Source organism: Saccoglossus kowalevskii, chromosome 8, assembly GCF_978046115.1.
Source record: "Saccoglossus kowalevskii chromosome 8, keSacKowa6.1, whole genome shotgun sequence".
Classification (NCBI taxonomy): Eukaryota; Metazoa; Hemichordata; class Enteropneusta; family Harrimaniidae; genus Saccoglossus; species Saccoglossus kowalevskii.
Genome location: NC_140648.1, coordinates 26,931,002 through 26,943,275, shown reverse-complemented (window position 1 = coordinate 26,943,275; position 12,274 = coordinate 26,931,002). Strand labels below are relative to the sequence as shown.

Below are 12,274 nucleotides of genomic sequence, written 5' to 3'. Positions count from 1 at the left end.
GTTGGATATTGTACACAAACTCTTGATGTATCGCAATTCATCAAAGACTTTCTGGTAATGCAATTATCAATGTGAATTATCAATGTCCAAGTACGATCTGTGGGAATTGATTTTGACGAATAAATGGCGTAATTTTTTTAAGAACTTTTGTTGACAGATCAAAGTGCAGTTTACGCATTCAGTATTTGGAAAAGTAAAATAATGATCAGGTTTTAGGATTAGACAGTTAAATTAGGAGCATTTTAGAGGGAATGGGCACTCAGTCGAAAGTGAACCCCAAAATAGAAGTGGGGATGGGCGCTTAAGTTTAATACTATATAATAACTGTACCATACCTACCCCCTTTACTAACATTTCTATGTTATGTCACAGGATTTTTTTTGTTATTTCTACCTTGTTGCATTTTTTACTCCTGTGTGCGAAGCACACAATGGGAGTTTTTGCACTTACCGGTAGTGCTTCTGTACATGTATGTGGGTACGTTTGTCTTATCAATGTTGTGACATCCTACCAAGTGACAACCCTTACTATTTTCATAATTTATATTAATATTTAAATTAATCAAATTTAAATTTGCATAGCTAGGGTAAGTAAAGGGGGAAGTTATGGTACAATTTATATTAGTATTAATAAATAAATAAGTCACATAGTTAAGTCTACTTTTATTTAATTAAACTTGAATTAAAAACAGTTCTAGGTGGAATTGCACTATAATTAAGTTTAATTAAATTCTAATTAAATCACAATCTTATATAGAGTCGCATTTTAATCCAAACATAACGTAACTAAATTAAAATTAAAAAAAGTTAAAAAAATTATTATTAAAAATTAACCCAATGTGTGTCGTCACATCAATGATAAGACGTGTACGGGTGGGTGGGTGGGTGTGTGTGCGTGTGTGTATGTGTGTGTGTGTGTGTGTGCCTGTTGGTTTTTGATGAAACTTGATGCATAGATTCTCTGTGCTAGTGTGCAGATTTGATTAGGTTTTTGTTGAAATCCATGCATATTAATTACCTAATTTACATGATAGCTAATTTTTAGCTGTCCCATGACTGTTTTTTTTTTGCTCTGCTGTCATCGAAGGTGACAGAGTGGAGCTGTTCATCTAGGTGATATATTGCTCGTCCGTTCTTCATCAACAATTCTATTTTCAACTTTTTCTTGAAAACTACCAGCTCAATTGCTTTGATGCTTTGATATTGATATGTATGGGGAGGTATGTAAAATGAGTCTCTAGGTGGTAGTTGAGCGCAGTAACTGAGCGTCTCAGTTTTCACAAAGATACGAGTTGAGTGTACGCTTACTTTCAAAAGTAAGCGTGAATTAAGCCAAACAATGGAAAGCTTGAGTGCGCTCACTTTTAAAAGTAATCGTGGGGACAAACCATGTAATGCTGGTAATGTAATGAAAGCTATGCTCAGTTTAACATGAAGTTTATACAGGTTTGTTTCCGAGGTCTATCTTAAGTTATCTTCTATTCAGCTCAACTGCTTTGGCATATTATACATGTATGTATTAAAGTACCTTTTCTGAATCTGTTTTGGATTTGATCATTTCATGATGATAAGATTAATTCCCTATTTATAAACACCCTGAGCATATAACAAAAGATGTCCTCAACTCATTAAATGTCTAAAAATAAGGGATGGGCTCATACCCAGGAAGGGGATTATGAGAAGTATCTATATTTTGGTGTTATTATATGTTTACTTTTAATTGCTGCAAGCGAGTTAGTATCATGCCTTGATAGTTTTCCTTTTGTTTATTCAAATTACAAATAATTTAATTTTCGTACTTAACTTTGATTCCAGATTCTCTCAGGAATTGTACAATTAGCCGATTTATACATAAAGTTATGTGCCGCAGGTAATGTGCTATTCTCAGAATGGAAAGCACTTATTTACTGTGGTAAGAGAAAAGTATCTGTCATGGTTGACTTTGGTTTTGGTGACTCACAAGACTTAATGGGAACAAAAGATGTAATAGTACAACTAGATGAATTATGTCATTTTATGGAAAACTGTCTTAAAGAGTGGCTTGAATATGTGGAGGAGAAACGCTCTGAGATATATCAATTGAATTACTTCACAACTGAACAGCTTGTGATTCTAAGGCGTGAGTTGTCTAAACTGATGTCGAATGAAAAAGAAATGGCTGCTGGTGTGTATACTTTGTTGGCTAGTTTAAAGGACAGTTGTACTGAATCAGATGTGAAAGAAGCTCTGAATGCTGCATTCATGGAAGTTGGTTCTCAAAATTATCAGGAGGAAATGGAAATGGAACCCATAGAAGTTAAGCCTGAGCTGGAAAAGATGACGGACATGCCAGAGGAATGTGGGGTGGATCTGAAGAAGGTTAAGGCAATTCTGCAAGAATTGGTAGATGAAGGCTTATCAGAAGTTCAAGCCAAAGCAGCAATGCAAGCATGTGGTCCAGCAGTTGATATTGATGATGCAATGGCCTGGTATTATCAAAACATGCAAGATGAAAAACTGATGGCAAGGTTATGCAAAGAATGGGAAGATGATATGGAAATGAAGTTGTTTGGGAATGGGTTGGAAAACTCTACACCAGCAGCAGAGAGAGCATCACCTACCATACCTAATGTCCAAACACCAAGTGTAACTACAACTAGTGGATCACTGGTGGATTCCTCACACCAGGCTAAACAAGAAAAGAAAGTCAGATCTCTCAGTAAAATTACAAGCTCACTGTTAACTGGACTTGGAAAATCTAAAGGGTATGTGACAGCATCTTTACTTTACAGATTTTCGGTTTGTTAAATTAGATATCATTGAATTCACAATATAAGGTTATTACGAAGATACCTCAAAGTATGCACAAAGACAGTACAGCAGCAGTATCGACCGCCGCGCAGCGGAGGTCGATGCGACAGCGTACTGTCTGAGTGCATACTTTGAGGTATCTTCGTAATAACCTTATTATTATACATCTTTTCCTTCCAAGGATAAATCATGGGAATGCCGAAATCCAAAAAGTTTAGAACAGAATCAGCGAACTTATTTGTGTAGAGTCCGGTCAAATCCTAGTGACAGCCATGTTTGTTTTTATTATCGGAGGACGTTTACGTGTGCAATCATTCCATATTTGGAATTCGCATTTCCTAATATGGTAGTATGAAAATACCCCGTAAAATACCGCAAAATTACGGCACGCTGTAACTTATGGTGTTACGGTGACAGATGTATAATAATTCGATATATTTACAGCTAGTAATTACATGCCACTACATTTACTTCTGCTCAATGCTACATGAGATTTATTTACACTTCTAATACAAAAAATAAAATTGTTGTCTCTGTATAGTGATTTAATCAAGAAACTGCAACAACTTTGGAAAGATTACCAGATTTCACTGACAGCTGTAAGCCTTGAAGACTATCTGAGTTTGGAACATCTTGGCCATACGCTACAATATCTTGCTACTAAAGGTGAGGTTGTTACAGAATAACATATTAATTATTTGCTCTATTACATTCATAGATACATAGATTCAATTTTTGTTGTTGATTTCATAACATTTGATAATGAGATGGGGTGTTTCCTTTGTTTACCAGACAAAGTTAAAATATTCAAATACTAATTTGCATATCTTGGGTACAGTGAGATTGGGTACAGTGGCTTATCAATATTTTGAGCATGCTTAACTGATGATTATTGATGATGCTGAAGAAAAGTAATATATTCATTTTGCAGATCCTGTTGAACTTAATAGAAATTTCCCAAAGTATTTAAACACTGGAAAACCAAATCTTGTGGTGAGACGCAAGGGTAAGTGTATCATCAGTTAGAGTGCCAAAAAGTGAATGTAACTCCCTACAGTGAGTTAAGTCTTGGCTATAATTACGTTACATAAACCTACTCCCAATTTCTGAAATCTTTTTTAATGCTAATTTTTCACCAAATTATATTTGAGTGTGTACATTTGTGTTTCAGTGTGTTACTTGATTTTAAACGAATGAACTGCATCTATCTTTAAAAGATGGCAATTATGATATTGATGGTTCTTAACAATAATAAACAATTCTCAATGATACTTTTCTATTTTCTACCAGATGAAATTTTAAGAGATGTGCTTTCTATATATATGGCTGATAAAGATAAACCATTGCCTTCTTATGATGAAGTCTTGATATGTACACCACAAACCACTCTGGAACAAGTGAGTAAATTGATAAAAGTGTTCCTTTCATTTAAAACTTTTTTGAAAAATCGGTCTTAACATTGGTACCTCTTGGATAAAACCAGCCTTCTGTAATGATTGCATGATTTTGGTCAAATATATTAATCACAGCCAACTAATCAGTTGTTCAAAATGTTATCTCAACAAGACATGTACTACAGCCCAATATGAAAATTTGCTTTCTTCATGTTATAATTATAATAATCAAAATATATTTTATTTTGTGTATGTACTAATGAATATATTGTGGGAATATGTAAAATATTCCCCAAATACTGAACATAATTGTATCAAATTTATGAATAATAATAAACAGTTGTTGATTAGGTTGTGTTACTATGGCGACGTGCTATGTTTGACAATTCTGGTAAAATTTACTGTTTGGTGAATGCTGATCAGTTGGACTATGATATAAGTACGACTGCTGAAGTCAAGCGCAATCAACTCACACAGGACACTCGCAGGAATACAGGTAATGCTTACAATATTATTTGCAGAATCGACACCCATAACTATAATAAAAACAATCTCTAAAATTCAGCAATTAAGGTGTCAAAGTAGAGACAATTAATCCCAGGGATTGTATCCGGCAATCATAGGAAACATTTTTTATTAGTCCAGTTAGACGAAGTCTGAAAACTGGAACTTAAATTTAGATGTAGATAGATTCACCACAGTATGTCAGTCTGTATCTCATTCATGCTGGGTCGATCTATACACATAATTTATGCATGTCAATTTATTTCATTACCCTATGCAAGATGCCTATAGCTCTAAATTGTACCAAAATTAAGCAGTTTTATCATTTCAGAGCCGGATCTAAGTCATACATGAATTTGTTTAAACTTGTTTCAAAGATGGATAAAAATTTGCCGACTGGTGACTATTTCGCTTTAACGACTGTCTGGAGCCTTTTTTCTAATATGCCATGGTTGATTTCATTTGAGCTTTAACCATACAAACGACATTCGATAACTGACTGGAAGAAGTTTTTGTTTACTATTTCAGGGCGAGGACTGTATCACATCAATGACATGATTATAATAATTTTATATTAATTTGCATTTTGTGCATGTTGTTTTGTAATCTTTAAGATTATCGACTGATGGTACTTTGCAGTCGAGAACAAGAAGATCACTCTCACATGGTGACAGCATTAGATTCCTACAGGATTGATGCTTCAAGATTGCCTTTTGTGAAAGATATACAAACATACTTAAAGGAACAGTTTATTAGACAGGCGTCCTCTCAGATGACAGCTGTGCCTGTTGCTAATCTGACACATAATAGGTAAGGATGAATTCATTAGACAGGTGTCCTCTCAGATGGCAGCTGTGCCTGCTGCTAATCTGACACATAATAGGTAAGGATGAGTTCATTAGACAGGTGTCCTCTCAGATGACAGTTGTACCTGTTGCTAATCTGACACATAATAGGTAAGGATGAATTCATTAGACAGGTGTCCTCCCAGATGACAGCTGTAACTGTTGCTAATCTGACATATAATAGGTAAGGATGAATTCATTAGACAGGTGTCCTCTCAGATGACAGCTGTGCCTGTTGCTAATCTGACACATAATAGGTAAGGATGAATTCATTAGACAGGTGTCCTCTCAGATGACAGCTGTAACTGTTGCTAATCTGACATATAATAGGTAAGGATGAATTCATTAGACAGGTGTCCTCTCAGATGACAGCTGTGCCTGTTGCTAATCTGACACATAATAGGTAAGGATGAATTCATTAGACAGGTGTCCTCTCAGATGACAGCTGTGCCTGTTGCTAATCTGACACATAATAGGTAAAGATGAATTCATTAGACAGGTGTCCTCTCAGATGACAGTTGTACCTGTTGCTAATCTGACACATAATAGATAAGGATGAATTCATTAGACAGGCGTCCTCCCAGATGACAGCTGTGCCTGTTGCTAATCTGACACATAATAGGTAAGGATGAATTCATTAGACAGGTGTCCTCTCAGATGACAGCTGTGCCTGTTGCTAATCTGACACATAATAGGTAAAGATGAATTCATTAGACAGGTGTCCTCTCAGATGACAGTTGTACCTGTTGCTAATCTGACACATAATAGGTAAGGATGAATTCATTAGACAGGCGTCCTCTCAGATGACAGCTGTAACTGTTGCTAATCTGACACATAATAGGTAAGGATGAATTCATTAGACAGGTGTCCTCTCAGATGACAGTTGTAACTGTTGCTAATCTGACACATAATAGGTAAGGATGAATTCATTAGACAGGTGTCCTCTCAGATGACAGTTGTAACTGTTGCTAATCTGACACATAATAGGTAAGGATGAATTCATTAGACAGGTGTCCTCTCAGATGACAGTTGTAACTGTTGCTAATCTGACACATAATAGGTAAGGATGAATTCATTAGACAGGTGTCCTCTCAGATGACAGTTGTACCTGTTGCTAATCTGACACATAATAGGTAAGGATGAATTCATTAGACAGGTGTTCTCTCAGATGACAGTTGTACCTGTTGCTAATCTAACACATAATAGGTAAGGATGAATTCATTAGACAGGTGTCCTCTCAGATGACAGTTGTACCTGTTGCTAATCTGACACATAATATGTAAGGATGAATTCATTAGACAGGTGTCCTCTCAGATGACAGCTGTACCTGTTGCTAATCTGATACATAATAGGTAAGGATGAGTTCATTAGACAGGTGTCCTCTCAGATGACAGTTGTACCTGTTCCTAATCTGACACATAATAGGTAAGGATGAATTCATTATACAGGTGTCCTCTCAGATGACAGCTGTACCTGTTGCTAATCTGACACATAATAGGTAAGGATGAATTCATTAGACAGGTGTCCTCTCAGATGACAGCTGTACCTGTTGCTAATCTGACACATAATAGGTAAGGATGAATTCATTAGACAGGTGTCCTCCCAGATGACAGCTGTACCTGTTGCTAATCTGACACATAATAGGTAAGGATGAATTCATTAGACAGGTGTCCTCTCAGATGACAGCTGTACCTGTTGCTAATCTGACACATAATAGGTAAGGATGAATTCATTAGACAGGTGTCCTCTCAGATGACAGTTGTACCTGTTGCTAATCTGACACATAATAGGTAAGGATGAATTCATTAGACAGGTATCCTCCCAGATGACAGCTGTACCTGTTGCTAATCTGACACATAATAGGTAAGGATGAATTCATTAGACAGGTGTCCTCTCAGATGACAGCTGTACCTGTTGCTAATCTGATACATAATATGTAAGGATGAATTCATTATACAGGTGTCCTCTCAGATGACAGTTGTACCTGTTCCTAATCTGACACATAATAAGTAAGGATGAATTCATTAGACAGGTGTCCTCTCAGATGACAGTTGTACCTGTTCCTAATCTGACACATAATAGGTAAGGATGAATTCATTAGACAGGCGTCCTCTCAGATGACAGCTGTACCTGTTGCTAATCTGACACATAATAGGTAAGGATGAATTCATTAGACAGGCGTCCTCTCAGATGACAGCTGTACCTGTTCCTAATCTGACACATAATAGGTAAGGATGAATTCATTAGACAGGTGTCCTCTCAGATGACAGTTGTACCTGTTGCTACTCTGATACATAATAGGTAAGGATGAATTCATTAGACAGGTGTCCTCTCAGATGACAGTTGTACCTGTTGCTAATCTGACACATAATAGGTAAGGATGAATTCATTAGACAGGTGTCCTCTCAGATGACAGCTGTACCTGTTGCTAATCTGACATATGATAGGTAAGGATGAATTCATTAGACAGGTGTCCTCTCAGATGACAGTTGTACCTGTTGCTAATCTGATACATAATAGGTAAGGATGAATTCATTAGACAGGTGTCCTCTCAGATGACAGTTGTACCTGTTGCTAATCTGACACATAATAGGTAAGGATGAATTCATTAGACAGGTGTCCTCTCAGATGACAGCAGTAACTGTTGCTAATCTGACACATAATAGGTAAGGATGAATTCATTAGACAGGTGTCCTCTCAGATGACAGCTGTAACTGTTGCTAATCTGACACATAATAGGTAAGGATGAATTCATTAGACAGGCATCCTCTCAGGTAATGAGTTATCTCAGGAGACATTTAATTGTTATGACAGTTTAACATATTGTTTTTTCTTGTTTCCTTCCTGGTGGATTGTTTCTGTTTGTCAGATGCTGTGTGCAAGTTTTAATATCAGAGAGAGCCGGTGTTGGTAAATCTCTGGCAGTGAGAAGATTAACAGAAAAGTTGATTGAAGTTCATAAACCAATGAAAGATGCTTGTGTTACTGTTCCTTTGGCCGAGAAGAAAGTTGATGTGAATGCTATGGTGTCTGTGTTAGGTGATTACATCACTAAACCTGTACGTCCAGATCCAAAGATATTCCACCTGGACATCACCCCTGCTGTGAGTATCGATTGTTCTAAACCAAAAATGTATCAAATGTTTTAGTTGAGATGTTGAATTGTTGCCAGTCTGTGTTTTTGGACTATACAAAATATACCTATACACTTTGTGTTGAACAGTCTATGATTGGGTATGTTATTTTTTTTATGGCTTTGAATTAAGGCTCAGATTCATGAACACTGCATTAGATTTCCTATCCAAGCTTTGTGTCCTTTACTATCATCAGGCCAGAGCACCACTGTAGCATGTATTTCTATGGGCTTTGTGCGAGCTGCTGTGGAACGCCGGTGGAGCCGGTGAAAATAGCTAAAGTTGAGGAAACAGCACAAACTCAACTTTGAAAATGCCCGGATGTCTGCCCGAGGATAATGTGGGTTTCTTCAGAGTACAGATATCCCCATCCTTTTAAAATAATTGAGGTGATGTACTATTAACATGTTATAGGTTCAACATGGTGTAGACAATTTGTTATTCAATCTACTGGTACTTGGTGGTATAACTGACACTCATGGCCGTGTATGGAGGCGTTACCCATGGGATTTATATGTGATTGAAATTACAGCGCCCTCTCAGGCAGTAAATACTGCTGAGGCTGCTGTCCCCACAGGATGTCAAGAAACAAAGGTATGAATATCAAAGTCAAATTTAGGACTTTCTTTTAATGAGAAAAATAGATGGTACATTTTTACATTTGATTAATTCACTCTTTTTGCATAATTCATCTAGTATAACTGTTTTTTTCACTGCTCCAGGTTTTTCATGGCCACCAGTTCCATACATTGCTGCCTACTAGAACATGTAGATCACCAAGGGTTACTCTAGAATTGGAATCAAGCATGGCACGCTGTGAAGAACCAGGTATCCATTCCTACTTTCTTATTCTAAAGATTTGAATGAGTGATGGAAATATATTAATCAGGCCATTATTTTAGAACTGTCTTTAATTTTTCAATGAGTGATCGTATACATTGTAAGAATTTTATTTTAAAAATTACAGATGACAAATGTACAAATGATGACATGCAAACCATGACCACATGAATTTGTTTTACATATACGTGTTAGAAGTCCATATTTTTCATGTTCATTGCAGCAATGACTATCAATGATCCATTGATGGACAATCTGGAATTTACTAGTAATGCATATCAGAGAGCATATCAGTATTTGAAACGACATTCTAAAGGTGCAAACCTGGATTTCTATGATTTTGAAGAAGGTAAAATTGAAGACAACCATGCCACGTGTCTTGATGTACTACTAAGGTAGGTGTATATTAATCAGTTTGTTAGTGCCCGGGGACTATTAATTTGGGTTCCGTTCGTCCGTGTGTCCGTGCGAAGCCATTTCTCGGACACCCTTCGACCGATCTCGTTCAAACTTGGTATACAGACAATGTATGATGACCTACATATGCACGCCAATTTTCGTTATGATTCAATTAAATATGGCTGACTGGCAGCCATTTTGTCCCTCAAATTTGCTAAATTCTGATATTTAAATTTGTCCGGAACTGTTTCTCGGAGTTGAACAGGGTAATTTCAATCAAACTTTGTATGGTGAACCTGCATATTGGGTTATAGGTGCACGTCATTTTTTTTTTTGAGATTCGGTCCAAGATGGCTGACTGGCGGCCATTTTGTTTTTTTCTGTTTTCGCACTGATTCCTTCATGAGATATGGCCTGATTGAGTTCAAAGTTTTTACATAGGTACTATACTTGGCGGCCATTTTGTTTAATATCTTTAAATCATAGTTCGGAACTGTTTCTCAGGGCTGAATAGGGCGATTTCAATCAAACTTTGTATGATGATCATATATATTGGGTAACACGTGCACGTCATATTTTTTTCAAAATTTGGACCAAAATGGCTGATCTGCGGCCATTTTGTTTTTAACCTTTTTTGTGCTGATTCCTCTGAAAGATATGGCCTGACTCACTTGAAAGTTTGTACATAGGTAGTATGCTGTAAGGTAACACAACAACATGTTTTGATTCAAAATTTGATCACATTTGTCAAACTGGTGGCCATTTTGTCAAAAAAAACGTAAAATATCATTCTGTAACATGTTCGAAACTATTTCTTGGAGGTGAATAGGGTGATATGGCCTGATTCAGTTCAAAGTTGAATAGGGCATTTTCAATCAAACTTTGTATGATGACCTTACATATTAGGTTACGGGGCAAGCCATATTTCTTTTGGAGATACTTAAACAACAATACCTGACTGCTTGTGTTTTTCTTTCATGCTATTTCCTCTGTAAGATATAGTCCAATTCAGTTCAAAGTTTCCACGTAGGTAGTATACTGACAGTAACACAATCTATAATCTGTGTTAGTGTTAAAAAAAGATTGATCTTTTATTTCTACATGTCACTTGTACTGAACATTTACATCGACTAAACGACATAACAGGGACTATGCATTATCAATGCTTGTTTGTACATATAGATGCATGGAATTCTTTCTGTCATCCCATTAATTGTTTGATTTTATTACTTGATTTATTATTTACACTATCTTGTAGTGTTTTACAAATATAAAGCACAATGAATATTCATTCATTGTTAAAGATGCATTCCCATAAATATTTCAAACGTTCCAGCACAAGCTGGAAACATAAAATGTGTTAAAACCGTAAGAGTATATTTGAGACCAATACAAACCAAACAATCTCAACATTTGATGATGTATATATTAAATGGCTGTGATTTAATATTACTCTATTTCCCTTTCTCTTATTGTTTTGTGAGTTATTTATTTATGGTCTGAAATAAATAAATAATAATAAATAATTTATTATAATAGATGGTTCTTCACAGATTTGTAGGAGTGGGAGTGCAACCTTAATTACAAAGTATAACTTCAATCCTCATAAATTAGCAACTCATTAATAAATACTTCTTCAGCTGTGTCAACTATATCATCTGAATTCTGTGAAAAAATTAATAGTATTGGTACTTTTTTTTTTGATCACTGTAGACATTGTGGTGTTCTTGATCCATCTTGGGCTGAGCTACGACACTTCGTATGGTTCCTTAATGAACAACTCAACGATTGTGAAAGTTCAGTCTTTTGTAACCATGTGCATCTTGGTGATGCTAGTTTGAATGGCTTCAAGAGTTTTGTTGTCAAGTTCATGGTTCGAATGTCAAAGGTAAACATTAACACTATTCACAATCTATTTTGTCATGAATTTTAATAATTTTAATAATAACGATTAACAAATGATGATTATTATTTTGTTTATTATTTAGCCGTATGATTGTGATATAATAATTTTTAGAATGTAATTATGACATCGCAATGAAGAATAAAAACGCTTTAAATTAATATTCTCATCTTTGTGTCAGGACTTTGCTACTCCATCATTACAAATGTCAGATCAGAGTACAGCATGTTTACAAATGGACATAGATAATGATGATGATACTGGTGATGACATTGCTTCCTACCAATTGAGGAGACGATGGGAGAGCAGGTACATACATCAATAATGCTAATTATAAACACAACCACATGCCATGAGGTGTATACTAAATGAAAAAATGTTTTTTCCAATCAAAACGGGGTAAATTTGTTCACATTTTTATGTAATTAGTCACTGAATTCTTAATTTTGGACCGAACAGACAAAAT

At 35.8% G+C, this 12,274-nt stretch overlaps 1 protein-coding gene across 1 annotated transcript in view; it reads left to right on the top strand.

Moving 5' to 3' along the window:
• LOC102802792 (E3 ubiquitin-protein ligase rnf213-alpha-like) overlaps window positions 1-12,274 on the top strand; it is a 64,101-nt gene that overhangs the window by 45,886 nt on the left and 5,941 nt on the right. The window contains exons 22-33 of the mRNA XM_085502819.1: window positions 1,815-2,743; window positions 3,331-3,455; window positions 3,721-3,795; window positions 4,080-4,186; window positions 4,535-4,679; window positions 5,302-5,497; window positions 8,402-8,636; window positions 9,081-9,260; window positions 9,389-9,494; window positions 9,730-9,901; window positions 11,619-11,793; window positions 11,990-12,117. Of these exons, the coding sequence (XP_085358945.1) occupies window positions 1,815-2,743; window positions 3,331-3,455; window positions 3,721-3,795; window positions 4,080-4,186; window positions 4,535-4,679; window positions 5,302-5,497; window positions 8,402-8,636; window positions 9,081-9,260; window positions 9,389-9,494; window positions 9,730-9,901; window positions 11,619-11,793; window positions 11,990-12,117 (2,573 nt within the window). The remainder of the gene's footprint in view (window positions 1-1,814; window positions 2,744-3,330; window positions 3,456-3,720; window positions 3,796-4,079; window positions 4,187-4,534; window positions 4,680-5,301; window positions 5,498-8,401; window positions 8,637-9,080; window positions 9,261-9,388; window positions 9,495-9,729; window positions 9,902-11,618; window positions 11,794-11,989; window positions 12,118-12,274) is intronic.